Raw genomic sequence first — 19,768 nt, forward strand, 5'->3', positions numbered from 1 at the left:
TTTAGGTACTTGGTATAAAATGTTTGAGAACCATTAACCTTTATTTAAACCCAACTCCACCTGAGAACCGTTCACTAAGGGAAGAACCAAGCACGGGCAACAGGACTAACACCTGATCTCCTGGATGAAAACTGCGTTCAACTGCATTTCTGTCATGGTGCAGTTTTATTTTGCCCTGGCTGGTAGTTGCCTTTGACAAAGAGAAAGCATGGTCGAGTCATTCTCGACACTGAGTGACCAAATCCAACACATTAGATAGTTTTGGGTAAGGGACCAATGCACATGAACGGATATGAACTGTTCTTTTAACACCTTTAAAAGGGCCCCGGCCAAGTACAATTGAGGGGCAGGCCCTCATTTTCAATGTAGCTGAGATACAAAAAACAAAATCAACAATATACATTTGAATACAGCAATATCAAATATATGAATCGGAAGACGGAAAGTAAAATAACGGAACAGATAGACAGAGAATTAAAACAGCTAAAAGTGCTAGAATTTCCCTGAATTGACCCGAGATATAGAGTACATAGTTTGAGAATTCAAATAATCATCCGATTCCAAGCATTTTTAAAGCAGTTGATCATTGGGCAATCAAACTTTCACAGCATCAAATGAACCCCAATTTATTTAGCATCATATTACTTCAACACATCAGTGGCAAAAGGTCATGTAAGATAACCCTATAAAAACTTAAAAGAATGACATTTTTCTGGATCATGGTAAAATTTAACAAAAGATGTGTGTCATGTAAATGAATTGCCAATCACAGCACTATAACTATAAAGATAACTATAACTACTGTATATCGTTCACGGTCACCAGTGAATTGTTTTATAGTCTGTGTAAAACTATATTGGTATAGTTAGTGCTCAGTGTGAATGGCTCTTTAGTGTGAATTTGAACAATATACTTTTTGGAGAAAGAAAATCAAACATTAAATGTATTTACTTTAAAGGTTTACAATGTTATATAATCAGATTACTTAAATTTGCCATACACCAGCTACTTGCCAACAGCCAACCTAGCCTACATCTCAATGTCTCTACTGTTGCTGGGTTCCAACACTAGGTCTAACCCAAAAGTATAAAAGTATTGTATATTGGAGAAACAAAATATGCCAAAATCTAGGTACAATGATTTCATGTATTTTGGCCATAAAGACTATACATTAAAAGCTGCACGATGTAACTTTCCTCTTCTATCCCAGATTTGAATCCATTCAAAGAAAAGTTTCATAACTATAACATGTCCAGGTTTTGTCTTGATGACATACGAGATTATTGGTTTTCTGGTTTCAAGCTATGTGAAACGGCTTCCATCTTCAGCAAGTGAATTAGCTGGTGGATGTCTTCCTGTCCACGGTAAACCCTCTTTAGTCCTCTTGGAAAATGACGGCAGGATGACAAGTTGAGGTAGTTGAGAGCAGTAGACTGGCAAATGACTAACCTGGAAGCACAGTACAAAAACACAACATGCTCAGAATTACACTGGTAATAATGCCACATTTTCTATACAATTGCCATACTATGTGAGTGCTATCTGTAAGCTCAAAAGCTTAATAATTAAAAAATATATAAAATAAAATAAACAGAAAGAAAATGTGCTTTACACAGCACAGCAAATTCCTAGATTTTTAGTAGATCAGGTGGATGCTTATTGCTTACATGTAAGCCTTGCCGAGCCATGAGGCCCATAGGGCAGGAGTCTACAGTATCTCCTGTTTCTGTAGCGTGAGGCAGATTGATGTAAAGTACACCCTCTGGACATGATGCTAGTATGTCGCAGGGACTTTGTTACTCCCAATCCAACTCTTGATGCAGAGTGCCAAGCAGGGAGGCACTGGGTCCCATTTTTCAGAGTCTTTGGTATGACCCGGCCAGGGATCGAACCCCGACCTCCCAGTCTCAGGGCGGACACTCTATCCACAAGGCCACTGAGCTGGCTTACATGTAGTTGTACATCAATCCTTATACCCCTAGATGTAGATGTCACTAAACCACAGTGAGAACAATTCACTATCCTGGAAATGTGAGTCCATAGTTCACCTACCCAAGGGCATGTGGTGTGATCGTTGTTCCACAGAGACTTAGTGAGCGCAAGGAGTCTGTCTTTTCTGTCTGAGCGAGATGCCTCATTGCCATCTCTAGGTCCTCCTCTGTGAAGAGGTGATTTGTGATATCCAGTTCCTTCAAGGTCCCACTCCATTTTTCCATCAGCATGTGAATGCCCTTCTTGGGTGACGGCAATGCCAATTTGCTATTGAAGTATAGTCCCCAGAACAGACACTCAAGTTCTTAAAGAAAATAAATATACAAGTTTGTTGATTCTGATGTTAAAAATTTCAAAATATCCTCCTTAAATGTAATATGAATATTATTATAGTACGTCATTTAAAATTGCAGTGTGTAACATTTGTTTTAAAAGTACAGTTATGTGCCATTTTTACTGTATTAGTATCATAAAATAACATTTTGAAAATCAATGCTTGAAATTAAATCTTCACAACTCAAGTGTACCACAATCTCAGAATAGACTGCCTTGTGTTGACATGCAACCTCTAGAGATCATGGCATCATAGTGCTACTAGATCATTAAGATGTAGACAATAAAACCCTTCTTCAAAAAGTGCATTGACAAGAGAGAAGAATCTTGGCATTGCAGGGAATGAACACGGAGTTGAGGGTAAACACGAAGGGGGAGCCCACTGCTTATGCACTGTACTTGGTAGCATTAGTTTGGTATACATTTCAGGCAAATAGATCCAGGTTATTTATGCTAACACAGACACAGTATACACGTTAGATATTGTAATTTTATTCTTTACATTAAAATAATTTAATCAGAAATGTGAATTTGGACAGCACTTTGCCGCTACCATTTTTTGTGTGCCATATGTATTGATATTTTGATATTTGGGCCATATGTAAATGTGTCATAATAGAATTTTACTCATCAATCTTAAATCATAGCTCACCAACACAGGGTAACTCAGCAAGGCCAGCAGGTGTGATTCGAGTACAGCCCCGCACGTCCAGAACCCGAAGTTTGGGAGAGCCAAAGAGAATGTCCCACAGGTCTTTGTCAGTCATGCGGGAAATTGAGGTCGTGGCCATGCACAGCTCCTCCAGTAACGGGAAGCCTGACGTAGAATTTGGTCCACATCGCATCACTTTGGGCATGGGTATGACGTTCAGCATCCGGAATGTCTGAACAGAACCAGAGTCACAATCTTATCCATGGGTGTTCAGGGGTCCTCACAGTTGCAATGGGGGGGTTCCATAAACTTGCATTGAAGACTTTGTCCAAAAACACAGTTTTATATACAATATATGTAGTTGGAGTTCCTGCTTTGTCTTTCTCTCTCAACTAAGGGGTCCTTGGCCTGAGAAACATTGAAGACCCAAGATCTCAGAGGTACTTGCCTGTCGGGGTACTTAGTTGCAAGTACAGGTCATGTTCTACTTTCTCAAAGGCCATGCACACTTGTCCGAAAAGTAAATTGCCGAAAAGTAAAATGATAGGTCAAATTTGAATTACGGTTCAATTCAACAAATTTTCTTTTCTTTCTTTCTGGGGCTGTGAGATAAAAAGAATGTCATAGCTCAATTGTTATGCCAAATAGCTATGAATAAGACTATGGGTTCCCACACTAATTTTAAGTGTAGCAACAGTGAAAACAGCACAAACACCTCTTATTTTACATTCCACAGACCAGAAGACTGGCCATGTTCAGGTGTTTAGACAGATATCTGCGGTTGCCACTCAAACGAGCACTTGCCCAGTCAGCCAACCTGTAAGCAAACTCTACCTGCCCCAAAGTTTTATTTATCTGCCAGGGGCAGATGGGCAACTGAAGTGCAATATTTTTTTCTGTTTAAAACTGTATGATAGTAAATGTACATTTTAATAACATAATGATTTGGGGTATTTTCTATATTTATTTAGCTCTTCTTTCTTCATTCCTTTTTTGAACCCCACTTTTACCTGGCATCCCCAATCTGGGCAAGTCATTATAAGCAAAATGTTTAGCTTTTTACCTTTAGCTTGGGACATCCACTTTGTAGACCTTGAATGTAGATGGGAAGTTGACAATATCCACTGTCGAGCTTTGTATTGATCTCAAGCAATTCTAAATCCGGACAGCTTCTCTGGGAAAACAAAAGAATAATGTATATAATAAATATGGTGTGTGTCTGTCTGTCTCTGTGTGTGTGCGCGTGCGACGTGCGTGTGTAATGTCATTGTGCTCATTGGAACTCATTGCAGTAAATATAGTAAGTAAATACAGACTATAAAATACATAAAAATAATAACGATAGAAGGCCTTACAGAAATAATAGCAAGAATTCTCTCATTCTTGGATCCATGGGTATAGAGGAGCTGTCTGATTTGGCTGCCATGTGTTTCCAAGAAGATAACAAGACCTTCCACCTGAAACTACAAAAGGGCATATTGTAGTTGAGAAAGATATGCATATGTCAATCAATCAACTTTATTTATTCAGGCTCAGGTCCAGATAGAAACAGACAACATAAAATACTACATACAAACAGGAACACCCCATCCCATAAAAACAGCAGTTTTACAGTAAAAAAAAAAAAGAAAAGCAGGCCGATACCTAGTAGTACTGTGGCTGGGGTTACACAGCAGCATAACTATAGAGTTCTTGAGACTTATTTAGTCTACCCCTAAATTTGTACATCAAGTTTATCAGTAATGCATGAAAAGTGTACACTCCCACACTACAGAATAACTCTGCACCGCCTGTTTTTTTCAACAATATACACATGCAATCATTATAAGCAACCTGCAGTTTATAAATACTTGCTTTCCTGAACTTCACCCACAAGGGGGCAGTAAGGGCAAGTAGAACTTCCGTGAACAGACTTCACTATAGTAGCCTTTTCATAAATTATATTTGTACTTCTAGGCTGTCTGCTGTCGTGAAAGTTTAGAGTGAATGTTTCCTTTATCCTTTTGTTGCGCTTCTTTTTTCGCAGAGGTTTTTTATTTTTAGTCCGTTGTCCTTCAAGTTCCACAGCCGTCTGCTGTCCAGCCCCTCCCACCCCTCACTGGGGACAGTTCTGAGCCGCTACCTTCTGATAAGCTGCGCTATAGCTTGGAGCCTAGGACCTCATTGGCTGTAACTCCAACAGCATCACTACTATTCATATGCATAAAACTTTCTGCAGTCTCAATCTTTGGGCCATCTCTAGGTTGTGATTTCTAACAGCTACAGTCAGTGTCTCCTAAAGCTTCCCATCTTATTTTCCGAAAAGTATGAGTAAATATTAAGAAATACATGATGAGCCATGTGTAGTAGTAATAATTAATTATATGAAACTGTCATTATCAATTCTTATGGGTATCCGTGTATGCCGTACCTCAGAATACTGCACATTTATGCTATCCAGAGACCGGCTGTGTGCACTGAGGCTCTGGAAGGTCTTCTCCGTCACACCATTGCAATATGAGAGTTTGAGGGAGTGTAGATTTGGACAGAACTGGGACACAACCTTCGTTGAACAAATAACACATGAAACAATATTTCAGAAAAACACACAAGATATACGGTACTGGGTGGAGTTTCCTCCCCCAAGTCTGTTATTCAATTTCCTATACAGTGCATTGTTTTGCATACAGTGAGTACAGTAACATGGCCTATATAAAAAGTGCCAAATAGGTGGACGGTGGGTGGGCAGACCACGGCCATTGGGGGTCAGGGCAGGGGCTAGAGGTTCCCCCGAACCTTCAGTTGAGAAAAATAGTAAATAAAAGCTACTGTTGTTTGTACCCATTCAGGACGGGAACCCCTTTTGGGGTTCTTATATAGCAAAAATCGGCATCAGTCCTAAATGGGTTAGCATACCATGAGCAAAGATGTAGAACAGTGATTCAACCATTTACTTGGACTATGTTTGAGGTGTCTCGATAGGCAATATTAATGAACAGACAATCAGAAACAAATACATTCTGTGCCCACAGCCCACCTGTATACTACAATATGCATTACATTACTTACTTCTACAGCATAGTCCACATTCTTTTTCCAGTGACAAAGGGAGAAGTCTCTTAGCTGGGAAAATCTAGTCAACAGTTAGATGATAGGACATTTGTCAACAACTGCACTAGATCATAATATTATAGGCTACTACTTGGCATTTGACAAAAATAATAACATGGACCTGTTTTGTGCCAGCCAGTTTAGAGTGTCCTTAATTTTCAGCACTGTTTTAGGCAACTGTGTCTTCCCAGGATCAATCCAGCAGTGCCCCACAGTCACACGGCGCCACAGCACAGGACTGGATGCAGCAGTATTCCATAGATGACACACCCTTGCCATCCTTTTTCAGGAGGAAAATGAGATTTAGTTCACAATAGTTCCATCAACACCAAGTATGCTCATACAGTAATTCAAACATGCACTCTCAGTTAAGTTGTTGAACATTTCAAAAGGGTAGAAGGTTCAAAATGAATAGTGCGGCCCCGCAGACTTGATGAATTGATCTTAGTCGGTCAAGATTTTTTTGTTGATTTATTAGTGTTTTTTGTATGCGTTTTCCATTCTAAATGAACTACTGGTACTTGATGAGACATTTCTAAATATATAAGACTTTAATTCTACCAGTCTTTAGTACCAATAGATGGCAGCTGTAGTGAAAGGTTGAGAATAGAGCACCGGAGTCTGACATCAATATCGGTAGAGGGCGCAAATCCACAGGTTCATGTACTTTTTATTTGCATTGTAATCCCCATAGGGGGATTTTAGATCGCCTCATATAATAACTATATATATATATATATATATATATATATATATATATATATATATATGAATATGAATATGAAGAATCAACTGACTGAGAGAAAACGATTTAGTTAAATTTTCGCTAGAAACAGGCATATATGAGTGACTGAGCAAACGATACAGACACCTCCCTGACAATAACACAGAGACAGCTTGTTTATTTTTGGACCACAATGCTTATATGAAACGATTTTAAGATGACCCCATGTTATTCTCCATAGAGAAATTACTTCCGTGAACCAGGGGAAACTAGGGGATGAGCGAGTGACGTCAGGACTTCGGCGCTCTATAGTTCTCATCAACCTCACCTATCTGAAATAGCTGGTGTCTGCCTGATTGTATGCGGAAAACAAGATTGAAATGATCTGTCAATTAGTTGACAAATCCCTATGACTAAGTCAAATAAGAATGAATTTAGTCAAGGATAGCCCTAACAACAAGCACCTACATGTATCAAATTAAAAGCCACATAATTCTTACCTAATAGGAATTTGTCTAGGTTAGATTTGTGCATGGACATGATATCACGCAACGTACTGATGTAGTTACAGTACATACATATAAACAGGGTCAACGAGGCTTAACATGGTGTTTAGGGCCTGTTTATGTTGTGTATGTATGACAAAAAATATATATAATAATCACTCTACACTTTTTGTGATGCCTGTAATTGTGTTACCTGCAAAGAAATGGTACTGCACCATCGTGGATGACAACCATCTGAAAGATTTTGATTAACACCTCCTCAGGAAGACCGTCTCCCCATCTTCTCTCTGTGCCAATGTCTCGATGATGCACCAGAACCTTTTGTTCTACCGTCTTACTCTCTGGTGGTTTAGTCTTAGCAGGGAGTGTTTTCCTCCTTTTAATTTGACCAGCCTTTGATTTGCCCTTAGCAGGCTTCTTTTTTCTGCTTATTTTCTTCTTCGGACGCCAGGCTAAATTATCATACTGGTTTGCGTTGGATATTACAAGGAGCATATCCTCTCCCTCTTGAACGGTGTACCCAAGCTTGGCAGGTCGGTTGACCTGGGCCCTCTTTTTTTTCTTTGGCTTGGCATGTGCAGGCACATTGGACTTCCTCTTCAAAGACGGCTTCTTTGCAGTAGACCCACATACAGCTGGGAGACTCAAAACTGTTAGGACAATATTTATAGCCAAATGTCAATATATGTCATGGCTCTGTAAATGACGATTAAAAAAAAAAGTTTGGAAATGTGTTTGTTTTTTTCTGTTACTAGAATAGAAACATTGTTTGTTTTACTTATATCAGAATAGAATATAAAATTGAGTTATATATTTTTGTTTTGTTTTGTTTCCTTTGCTTGATGTTTTGTGTAAAGCAAACTGAATTGCCTTGTTGTTGAAATTAGTATAAGTCCTTCTAACGCTATACACCGGAGCACATGACACACCTTATTCCTCATTTGACTTACCTAATGCACATGATGTAGCATCACTAGTTCCCTCACTGGAACCTTGAGCTACAACTTCAGAGTCCATATTTAGGCAGTGCCCAGTTCCAAGACAAATAGACAGCTGCCACAGCCTTCACTCGTCCACATCTATATATTAAACATAAAATAAACAAGTTTTAATTGTATAGTCATCTAGTTACATCAGGGGATGGGGGTCTGAAGATAATAATGTGTGGAACGTCAGACACTAATGTTTCAAAGCATGTTTTCCTCTATATGATATTTAGCTGGACCACTTTAAGAATGGAAACAAGTAGACTTCAAATTCAATACTGATTTCTCTGTACGCAGAATGTTTTTATTCCATCATTGTTTTTAGTGTTACCCATAGTTAGCCTAAAATGTAGTCTTGTAGATGTATTTATCGATTCTGACATACCGGTAGATTGAAAATGTCAGAATCGATAAATACATCTTTACGAGACTACATTTTAGGCTAAGCCATAGCTGATCATTGGGCTAGCTACTATAGCTACCTAGCCATTACAGCTTTTTTTAATGAAATTGCAATCTTACCTGAAGAAATACACAATATATTTTCAATATCCAGTTTTCGGAACTTGGTGTTTTTTATTTGAGTATTTCAGGATGTTTCATCATGGCATTAATGTGCGACATTACATACATTTGGTCTTGGGTCTGCTACATCGGCTAAAGACAACAAAAACAACAAAGCGCTAACAACTTCCCACAATGCACTTCGATATGACTCGTGCGATTGGTGGAAAAGTCACAGATATCCCACCTTCTTCCACTCGGTTCTGCAAACTGAGAAAAGCACATCATATTAGGAAAGGCATAAAATAATATTACAGTACAGTATATCGTAGATTTTTTTTACATTGTTATTACATTATAATGTAAGTATAGGCTACTCCGATACAGTAGGTGGCAGTATGTACATGCAAGCATTGCAACCAACCTGCCGCCATAACACTAAAAGAAGGATCTGCGTCTGCAATGCATTCACCATTCATGCATTCCTGCTGCTGCAAAGTTAAGTTAAATCCAGTGCACTGCTGACGAAGTGAGAGAAGGGTTGCCTACCTACATACACAAAGGGATTTTGTTGTGGTAAGTCGTAATGCTGAAATATATAAGTATACATTATAGCTTACGCATGTTTCGCGATAAATGCATTTTACATATGTGATGTATTCCCATGCTTTTTGTTCTTGCTTAATGTAAATCGCTCTGGATTAAGAGCGTCTGCTAAATGCCTAAATTGTAAATTGTACATTCAAAACCATGTGCAAATAGTCAGGGACCCGGTGCTGGAGATGCTTATTAGTACGTAACTAAACTAACATTAATAGTAGAAAAGCATGCAGCGCGATCGCTTACTGGTGAGAAATGCTAAATGCTAAACGACGGCTGGTTACATTCCTACAACTACTATGTTTACATTACACTCGTAAACTAACGTTAATTTGTACTTTAACAGCGTCATGCTGTACAAACACCCGACAACCTCACGCTACCACACTAACTTTAATTGAATATATTATTCACCACAGTTAATCATCATGAATGTATCTGACTTTGATCATGCATGTGTCTTTATATGGTTTAGAAACCTGACACCGTGTTGACACAATGGAGGAAGACCACGACATTTCTCTGTATGGGAAGTTAGCTGTGGCTGAGGAGAATCTGAGTAAGTTTACGTGTGTGTGTGTGTGTGTGTGTGTGTGTGTGTGTGTGTGTGTGTGTGTGTGTGTGTGTGTGTGTGTGTGTGTGTGTGTGTGTGTGTGTGTGTGTGATCTAATGTGTAATCTATTAAAAGGTTGAAAAACATGCAGGGGGGCACCCTAGCCCAAACATTTAGACTCTCGTAGAGGTTTTTTTCGATTCTGACGAATCTCTCAACGAGAGTCTAAACGACTAGGTCCCCTTTAAGAGGGCTCGTGTTTACGTTTGTGCCTCAAAATCACTCTTACCATGTACAAATGCAAAATCTAAAAATAATCAAGATTGCCCCACATGTCCGGCGGGTGTTCGGAAAACAATTACTTCCGTACCGACCGTAGTTTTCAATAAAATAAAAATATTTTAATCCACTCCGTCCATACTAAAGTCCATACTCTGTCTCGGAATCTGGCGGCCATCTTGGTTTTCTCTCCATTGTAAATGCGCAACAGAACCCTGGCCACTAGGGGCGCGGCCAATGTTCTGTTGCGCATTTACAATGGAGGAGTATGGACGGAGTGGATTAAAATATTTATTTTATTGAAAACTACGGTCGGTACGGAAGTAATTGTTTTCCGAACACCCGCCGGACATGTGGGGCAATCTTGATTATTTTTAGATTTTGCATTTGTACAAGGTAAGAGTGATTTTGAGGCACAAACGTAAACACGAGCCCTCTTAAAGGGCTCTCGTTGAGAGATTCGTCAGAATCGAAAAAAACCTCTACGAGAGTCTAAATGTTTGGGCTAGGGGCACCCCACCCACAGCTCAGCCCGCAGTAGCATGAACAAAGACTTGCAAGTTAGGCTTTCACTCTCCACAAAACACCTCACTAAGTGAGGTGCACCAATCACATTTCTGATCAAGTGAGGCTCACTTGATCAGAAATGTGATTGGTGCATAAATGCAGAGGATAAGTAAATTAGTTTTTTGTATTTATCTTAATTTTGTTATTTTGGGCTCTTATTCTTATTTCCTTATATAAACTGAAAACATTTAATTTTCAGAAACCTACGTTTTTATATCAGTTGTCTTGTCAAATAACCTCCAAATTGATACTCACTAACCAATATCTTTGTTTTTCAGGAGATGACAAGTTTTGGAAACTTACTGAAGACTTCTTTGGACCTCAAACAGGAGAAGTTTTAGAGCTTGACAAGTCAAAATGCAAAAACAAAGTTTTGATTCAAATAGGACTTATGAGAGAGGACAGTCATCTTTCTTGGATTTCTGTGATTGAATGGTTGCAGAAGATTTTCCCGGAGCATAAGTCTGCCGATTTCCGACGTTTGATTGAAACGGGCATTGCAACAACATTGAGTTTAGGAAGTGATGCTAGACAATCCTTCCTGGAGTCAGCTGTGAACTTTAATTTTGTTGGCCCAATATGCGACAGCATTGGAGTTGAGAGAACAGATCTATTGGAGATGAGAGATTTTGCAGAGCGAGCACAGTCTATTGAGGTGATCACAAATGGTTTGATCCTTGAGTTGACTAACTTTGTTACCAGGGAAAAACTTGACCCAGTAATCTTGGTTACTTGGCTCAAAATTTTTAATCCAGAGTTTTGTCAGGATGGGGATATTCAGAAGGCTTACAAATCCTTAAGGACAAAAATAAAACGATTTAGACTCCTATATCGGAATTATGAGACCAGAAGTCATAGGAGAAACACAGCAATGGAGAACCTACTTCAAACTCCATTTGAACTCGTGCCAAGAAAAGTTGAAGGCAATGGAGGCCGACGATTTGGTGCAAAGAAACGCATACAAAACGAAACATCTGACTATGAAAATATGATAATGAAAGATGATTGTGAATATGTTCCCAGCATGGAAGAACATTCAGATGACAAGCCTATAACAGAAAAATGGGAACGTGTCTCTGAAAAGGAAATTGTCAAAGAAAATGACTCCTTGGGGGATGTAGGCAATCAACCCAATAATGGGGAAGGCTCCCAAGATAATAAAGAGGAATCTTTAACACTCCTCGACATCGCTATGCTCAATGTGCAAAAGCTTGAAGAAGTGTATGGTGGAAAAACTCATGTTTCCAAGAAGTCATCTCTGGATCTTCTGAAAAAGCACTATGTGCTAACATCCAAACATCACCCAGAAATTATGGAGTTGGAGACAAAAATCACATCAGTTTCAGAAAACATTACACTGGCACCTCCCTTGAATTTTTTACACTACAATGCCCATTTCCTTGTTGACATACATGATGCAATTGAGCTGCAGTTGATGAGCATTGAAGAGGAAATAATGCAGGAAACAGGAAAGAAACTAGGCCGCGATGGGAATCCGAAATTCAAGACCTTAGTGAACTTCTCTGAAACTGTAACCTCACGTTACATCCATATGGCCTCTGATGTCTTAAGCCCTCACGCTCCGGCCGAGCAAAATTACAGAAGGCACTGGGAAGCTTTCTGTAAAGAAAAGGGAAATCCATCAAAGCTGGCGTTGGATATGTCAAACGAGGTCACCAAATACTTTGACGCTGCAGCAGGCCTTATTCACCACCACCAGGAGATTCCCCTCTTCTTTTCAGACTTGCTTGAACTGGAAATTGATGACTGCCCAAATATTATTCTGGAGAGTGTTGTCGCTGATGCCAATGATGACGTACTACAGAGCCTTGTATGTGTTCTCGGCATCATTTATCTCAAAATTCTGGGTCCATACTGGCAGCTCCTGAAAAGTGGAGCTGAATACACACTCTTCAGCCAATACATACTCTGCCTCTACCAAAAGCTCACTGAATGGTGTCAAGATCCTTCACTACTCCTGGAACCTGAGGCGATTGCGAATGTTTTCCTGCAGTTCCCATTGCAAGAAAAACATTTTGATAGGGTATCACATTATCTTTGTCAACCACACACAAATTTGGAACGCATAAAAGGCTGTTTGCAGAAGATACTCAAGGTGATTATTGTTGTTACAGAAGAAAACTTGAAAGATTTTCTGCCAGGAGGAATATATTGTGAAAGCCCAACACCACACACGTGCCAACAATTGTCGGCTTGCATGTTTGCCATTTTAATGGCAGAATATCCCCATGTCTATAGTCATGATGACGAAGACAAAGACGAGAAGAAAAAGCCTGATTATAAATCCTCTGATTTCTCATGGTCGAGTGACTCGGAGGACAGTAGTCTTGATTCATTTGGAGATGATTCACCAGATTTTCACCCAAGCCGCGCAAGACGAAACCGCAGCTTCAAATGGGGTGGAAAGACCACTCGCCCTCGTCAAAGACATGCTATACCATACCATTTAAAAAGGGCAGGTTTAGATAAAAGCAAGATGAACGAGAAAGTAGGGGGAATTACTTATGTGCATGATAAAAACAAGATGAAGGAGAAAGTAGGGGGAATTACTTATGTGCATGACGATCAGGGAAAGCACCTTGCAGATGAGGAACATACCTTCCTAAGCCTTCCTATGGACAGAGAGGTAGTAGTAGCTACTGTGACTAAAAATGGAGGGCCTTGCAAGACACAGCAAGATGTTGATAAACTGTTGCTCCGTTTTGATGGAAACACCCGTGCTGAAAAACGGAAAGCACTCCACTGTGAGATACTGTACCAAAAAATGGTGCTTGACAACAATAACCCAAACTTGAATTTAATTTGCCACTCGCACACAGATATGATTAATAGATTGAAACTTGCGCTTCCCCGTGTTAAACCAAGTTACACCTTGGTTCTGGCACCTAGACTGACGCACAAAAAAGGCCCCTAAACTGACACAAATTATGTTCATATACCACCAGTAGGGCTGGGCGAGTGGGCGATATGAAGTTATGAACATCACATCAGTGTCGTGAGACTGAGAATATCAAATTTCTTACATTTTTCAAAAAATGTTTTCCCAAAGTAGAAAAAAATAGCAGATATACAAGCTCACATTGTATGGCACCATTGTGTGTAAGCTTGTAGATCTGACTGCAATTTTTGTTTGTGTACAAAATATGGCTTAAGTGATTAAAACCAGGGGGGGGGGGGGGGGGGTCATTTTTGCCATATCATGACATCCAAAATGCCAGCTGTAGTCTCATATCAAAATATTGAGATACTATAGATATATGAATTGTCCAGGCCTACAACAGAGGCTCAAACTCATGTAGCCAGGAGAGCAACGGCTTGAGAGATTTTGTATTTGGCTAGTAGAAGAAAGCCCCAAATCCTCTACTGTGTAATATGACACTGCATTGTCAGATAAGAAAGTAATTTGATTCAAGAATTGAAAATGTAATTACTGTTAAGCTAAGTGCTCCGTGACTTCAATGTTTGCCATTGTTATTCTTTATTTCAGATAGATAAGTGTGTAGAGATACAGGAAACAAATAGCTGACAGAGGACAGACTGGTTGGTTTGTCCTCGAATCTAAAAGATCAGATTTTGTAGTTTAAATGTTGCTCATGGTCAGAGTGTAATCTCATTGTATTGGAGGAAAGTTACTATGTTTTAGAACATTTTGTTTTATCATTGTACCGCAATATTAATGTGTGTCAAGTAATATACTTTTTTTTTATGACTGCAATGTGCACAATAAAATATTAACTTTCTAATTTGTTGACTTTTTATTTTAGATTAGATTTGTCAATGATAGAAAAATCTGAGATTTTAAGTATTGAAGCAAACGACTAAATATGTTGAGCATATACATTGATTATTTATTAAACAGTTATAAATGTCATGGAAACAACACTTGCTGTAACCATTTTTAGATTAGATTGTTAGCTAAAGAAGCTGTATAATACTGTCCAATCATTGAGGGGTTCAAGAAAGGACAGGCAATCCGGGTTCTTCTTATATAGCTCAGTGGGTTACAGTCGGGGGTTACAGTGCCAGAAGTCACAGTACTTCGGTGTTGTTTTGCTTATGTCAATACGAGGACCCATTGGACGGGGCTTTTTGAAGGGAACTTGTGTTGGGATACGTGCCCTCTGCATCCGAAGGACATTGAAAACGAACGCACCCATGTTCGAGTGCCCGCCCCCCTGGTCGTTGAACACTCCGACTGGCTGTGTTGTCAGGGGCGGAGAGAGATTTGCACAACTGACAACTCCATGTCTCCATCGTTCATTTGTTTTTCGGCCTGGCTGCAGTGCTAGTGCTACCCGGCGAGCCATGAATCATCTGTTAGGAAATACTGCTGCTCGTCTGTTGTGTCAGTTTCACATAAGTAACACGTTTAACTAGGTCGATATAATAAAACACCGGAGGTAATCGGTTGCAGTCTGTCAGAGCAGCACGATGGCAGGCACCTGGTGGAACAGTGCTGCAGCGACCCATGTTATGGTGGCTCTGTTCGCTATGGGCTCCTGGATATCCGTCAACTGTCTGTGGCTTGAACTCCCCGTGGTTGTCAGTGTTCTGCCTGAAGGTCAGTGTGACTGTCTTGTATGACAGTCTGTGACAGTCTGATAATTCACGTTAATTGTGAATTGTCAATCATTATCAGATGCGATGGACAATACCTAAAATTAGCTAACGCTTCTTTTGATCTAAAGCTAAAGCCACAATTAGGCTGAATGATGGTGATGGACGCCTTTGTCTGAGACAAGTGCATGCAGGTTGTTGTAATCCATGCGTGCTGTACTCCTTGAACTGTCGGTCGGACTTTAGAAATATATTTTACTGACTGACCATAAATAATAATAATAATAAATAAACCTTCTACTGTTCATTTTTACTATTAATTTATTGTCACATCATAGACTAAAGTTCATGGTGAATGAACCTCTGAATTTGCCATGATATCAGTTATAAAGTTCTAGAACTGATAATCCAGTCATAAAGGAGCCATCTGTGTGAATGAGAGTACTACACCATTGGTTATTTATTGACATGTGAGCCAGCAGCTTTTACAGCATTCTTGTTACATGTGTTAACACAGCCCCTTTGTTTCCAGGGTGGAACTTGCCAGCGTATCTCTCTGTGCTGATAGCATTTGGGAACCTGGGTCCAATTGCAGTGACTGTTACCCACCACTGTGCTCCGGGAAGACTGAATGAGCGCCTGGTCATACACTTCATCCAGATTTTGGCAGTGGTGACATCTGTCTTCCTGGCCATCTTCTGGGATCGTAAAATGGAAGTCGCCGGAGAGGAAAGATCAGTACCATTCCTGCTGTTCACCTTTCTGCTGTCGCTTGTTTGCTGTACGTCCAATGTCACCTTCCTGCCCTTCATGTTCCGTTACCCACCTCAGTACATTCGCACGTTCTTCATTGGCCAGGGCCTCAGTGCCCTGTTCCCTAGCATCGTAGCCTTGGGGCAGGGTGTGGGGAAGGTGGACTGTAAAACTGAGAATGGCACGGTGCAGCCCGTGTACCTGAAAGAGAACTTTCCTGCCCAGAACTTCTTTTGGTTTCTGTTTGTTATGCTGTCCATCTCAGCCCTTTGCTTTCAAGCACTTGTACAAAGACAGACAGTGCCACAACTGAAGCAGCTGGTTCCGACTAAGCTGGAGCCAGACTCTATCGCAGTGGTGGAAAAGGCAGATGTGGAGGAGACACACCCGCTACAAAACGGAGGAACGCCAGTGTCTGAGGATCAGGTGGAGTTGGAGGTGCAGCCACCTGTTCAGACTTTTTGGACGTCACACAACATCTACCTCCTGGTGCTGCTTGGGGTCTCCAACGCACTAACTAACGGAGTCCTGCCATCAGTCCAGAGCTTCTCCTGTCTGCCTTATGGCACCATGACCTATCACTTGTCTGTTGTCCTTGGCAACATTGCCAATCCCCTGGCCTGCTTTGTGGCCATGTTCGTTCTCCTCAGGTGAATAAATGTGGTTGTCAAAATAGAATGATTACAGCAGAAGTCACCCTCTGTGCCAGACAGATTTGCAATTTGTAAATATTTACAAATTTATATAATGTCTATGGTTTTGTCTTGTCCAGTGATAATTTAACTCCCTACCTTCCAGGTCTTCTGTGGGTCTTGGGTTCATGTCTTTGGGAGGAGGGGTGTTTGCTGCATATCTCATGGCATTAGCAGCACTCAGCCCCTGTCCCCCTCTCCTGGGGTACGCTGCTGGAGTGACCTTAGTGGTAAATGAACATGCCATTTGTTACATCATTAACACAACTGAAGCTGTTTTGTTTCACATCTTAGCTTATATAATTTTATGTGGATACATCTAACTACTATTAGAAAAGGGTTCACAGCTCACCTTGAATGCTCCAAACTTCAATATTGTGAGCCCTTCCCTAAATTATTTCACTGCCCTTATAGTTTGGCTCAGCACCAAAATAGGTGGATGTGTGTTACATATTGTTCTAACTACTGCCCTCTCCCGCTACACAGGTTATATCCTGGATCATCTTCACAGGGCTCTTCTCCTATCTGAAGGTGGCGATTGGGACTTTGCTACACGAGGCAGGCCACGTCGCCCTGCTGTGGTGCGGCATCTCCATCCAGGCCGGCTCGCTCATCGGGGCCCTCACCATGTTCCCCCTTGTTAGCGTGTACCATGTGTTTGAAAGGTCTCAGGAATGTGTGAATAACTGCAGTTAAAGCACCATTATACTTAGCACCAAAAATAGAGATCTACAAGCTCAATAGTGTTGCAGCGTTACACATTGTGAGCTTGTGAATCGGCTCTTTCTCTAAGTATAAACCACCCTTTAGTGGCAAATGTGATGAATAAGGTTCTCCTAGTTCGTTTTTTGTTTGAGGACATAAACCCCAATTGGTTTATAGTATATAATTAATAGGATATAGGCTAATTATTTCTCCGCTTTTATTAAATCTATTTTGAGCGTGGTCCAATGGTCCATAGTCAAGCACCAGACAGGCTAAATCTTTCTTCACGACCATGCCATGGGTTAAGCATCACTTCCAAAACCAAAGAGGCACTATGAAAGCCCTGGGAGGTAGGAGCTAGTAAAATAAAACATTCCAAGATGATGGGTGCATTCAGCTGCTGTGCATTGGCTGTTGGGATGTAAAATGCCTATGCCACAAGTGCTTGAAGCATTGATAGCGATTTGTATGTATCTTATTGAATTCCTTACAATTACTGACATACTGTAGCTGCTGTTTTTCTCCTCCCTGATATCATGTGCAAAGTATGATTTACTCAGGGAAAGAATCACAAACTTTTCATCCACACTGGTCAGTGGTTGCCCCATGATCTAAGAAACATTAACATTCAAAGTACAGTAGTACTGTATTCTGTTGCAAGAAAAATATCTTACTTCATCTACTGAATTAGTAAGACTTAATTTCCACTTTGAAAAGGCTGGGTACCTCTATTATTTTCAATATTTATATTGTTCAATTTAACAGCATTTGTATCCAGATACGTTGAATGTTTAAGTCTGTAAATACTGTAATATAATTTAAAATGCAATGACTTAAGGCAAGTAATTTTATATCTAGATTAGATTTATTGCTTACATGCAGTGCCATTCATGGATTTCCTGTGAAAATTATGCCTGAGAACTGATATGCTTGCTTTTAAGATTTTGCAAGGCAAATTTTGTACTAATATTTTAACTGATACTAGTTAAAAATGTAATCATTCCAAATGTGTAGACTAAGCTAATGGTGCCTTAAGGGAAGAGTTTTTGGATTTGCTATTAGACTAATTTAGTTGTGAACAAGGGATTGTGCCATTTCAGTTCTTGTTAGAAACGTACATTGTGTTTATGATATGCACTAGTACCTGTATGTACATTTTTGTTGAACACGCTGCTACAGTACCTCAATGCCATGAATGTCAAATTATTTACAATTATGATGAAATATTTATACATTTGTTTTGTACGGATTTTCAATAAGTCAAATGTGGTAAATTCATCATGTCACTTGCCTTTTAGAATGTTACCAGCTATTTTGTCTGGATTTGTATCATTTTCCATCAGCTGATGCTCATGCAAGCATCATGGACAACGGCTAATGGATTGTATTTCTTTATGGTTGCTAAAACAAAGATTTGTTGGAAAACAAAGACAGGCACTTGTTTCAAGTAGTTTTTCTGTTTTGTAGGCATCATGTTTACTTTGGTTACTAAAGCCTGGGGGTCTGGGTCACTTCTATTCTCAGTTTCAACTAAAACATCTTCAGCATAAAATATTTGAATGTGTTTCAATTTTTTTAATCTAGCCTACATCTGATGCATGCATGTTCTTGCTTACAGTGAGAAGTTGAAATTGTGCCAAGCAAACATCAAGCTGGTATTGTTTTAATATAAATGCATCATTGTATTTCTAGTAGTAGAAGCAGAGTGAAATCTGGGCAGTATCCCTCTAGTCTATACTTAGATGGTACTAGCGATGTCTGACTTGCTTTAGGCTATTATTACTCTCGACGTACTGCTATAGACTTACTACATTTTATAATTTCATAATAGAGCACAGTGGTTCTCAAACGTTTCCATGCTATTAAGGACCCTCAAATTACTATTTGTTGCCGAAAATGTGCATCCTTCGTGGCACTGACGGACCATTTCACCCTTACTTATTTTACTTTTTGAGTGGTGCAACCACTCCATTGCGGAGCTTTGTGGCTGGCTGGCTGGCTGTTTATTTTGGAGAAGGCTTCCATGCAACTTGATATGTGGATTTCAAAGCTAGCTCACCATATTTAGCTGATTCTAAGATCCTTTTTTCCACTGCCAGAAAAGTAACGGTTTTAGATATGTACAGTACTGTTAATCTGTTACTGCAGGGGTTTTCAATGTTTTTCAGGACAAGAACCCCTTAACTGAGAGAGATGAAGCAGGGACCCCCCCTACTACATAATGTGTAATAATATGTCAAATCGTTTTACAGAT

At 39.9% G+C, this 19,768-nt stretch overlaps 2 protein-coding genes and 1 long non-coding RNA gene across 5 annotated transcripts; 2 read left to right on the forward strand and 1 right to left on the reverse strand.

Annotated features, from left to right (window-relative positions):
• Positions 1–610: 610 nt before the first annotated feature.
• Positions 611–9,018, reverse strand: fbxl6 (F-box and leucine-rich repeat protein 6). 3 transcript variants are annotated; one of them, XM_079521780.1, is made up of 12 exons: positions 8,806–9,018; positions 8,248–8,376; positions 7,491–7,947; positions 6,189–6,347; positions 6,026–6,089; positions 5,388–5,519; positions 4,333–4,440; positions 4,041–4,151; positions 2,978–3,209; positions 2,250–2,296; positions 2,053–2,210; positions 611–1,449 (listed from the first exon to the last, which is right to left on the reverse strand). In XM_079521780.1, exons 2-12 carry the CDS (start codon positions 8,312–8,314, stop codon positions 1,281–1,283), a joined length of 1,704 nt encoding a protein of 567 aa, XP_079377906.1. In that variant the 5' UTR covers positions 8,315–8,376; positions 8,806–9,018; the 3' UTR covers positions 611–1,280. The 3 variants fall into 3 exon arrangements, with proteins under 3 accessions (XP_079377906.1, XP_079377905.1, XP_079377904.1); XM_079521779.1 differs by having other exon boundaries at positions 2,053–2,296; positions 7,491–7,932; positions 8,806–9,011; XM_079521778.1 differs by having other exon boundaries at positions 2,053–2,296; positions 8,806–9,010.
• A 54-nt stretch (positions 9,019–9,072) lies between these two features.
• LOC306937810 lies at positions 9,073–14,579 on the forward strand. The gene is made up of 3 exons (XR_013791658.1): positions 9,073–9,363; positions 9,863–9,946; positions 11,065–14,579. It is a non-coding gene; the product is annotated as an uncharacterized lncRNA (long non-coding RNA).
• Positions 14,580–15,057: 478 nt separating this feature from the next.
• On the forward strand, positions 15,058–19,069 carry slc52a2 (solute carrier family 52 member 2). Its single transcript, XM_079522750.1, has 4 exons — positions 15,058–15,368; positions 15,897–16,767; positions 16,916–17,039; positions 17,296–19,069. The coding sequence occupies exons 1-4, from the start codon at positions 15,239–15,241 to the stop codon at positions 17,503–17,505; spliced, it is 1,335 nt and encodes a 444-aa protein (XP_079378876.1). The 5' UTR covers positions 15,058–15,238; the 3' UTR covers positions 17,506–19,069.
• The last annotated feature ends 699 nt before the right edge of the window (positions 19,070–19,768 follow it).

Source organism: Electrona antarctica (assembly GCF_951216825.1).
Source record: "Electrona antarctica genome assembly, chromosome: 15".
Taxonomy (NCBI): domain Eukaryota; kingdom Metazoa; phylum Chordata; class Actinopteri; order Myctophiformes; family Myctophidae; genus Electrona; species Electrona antarctica.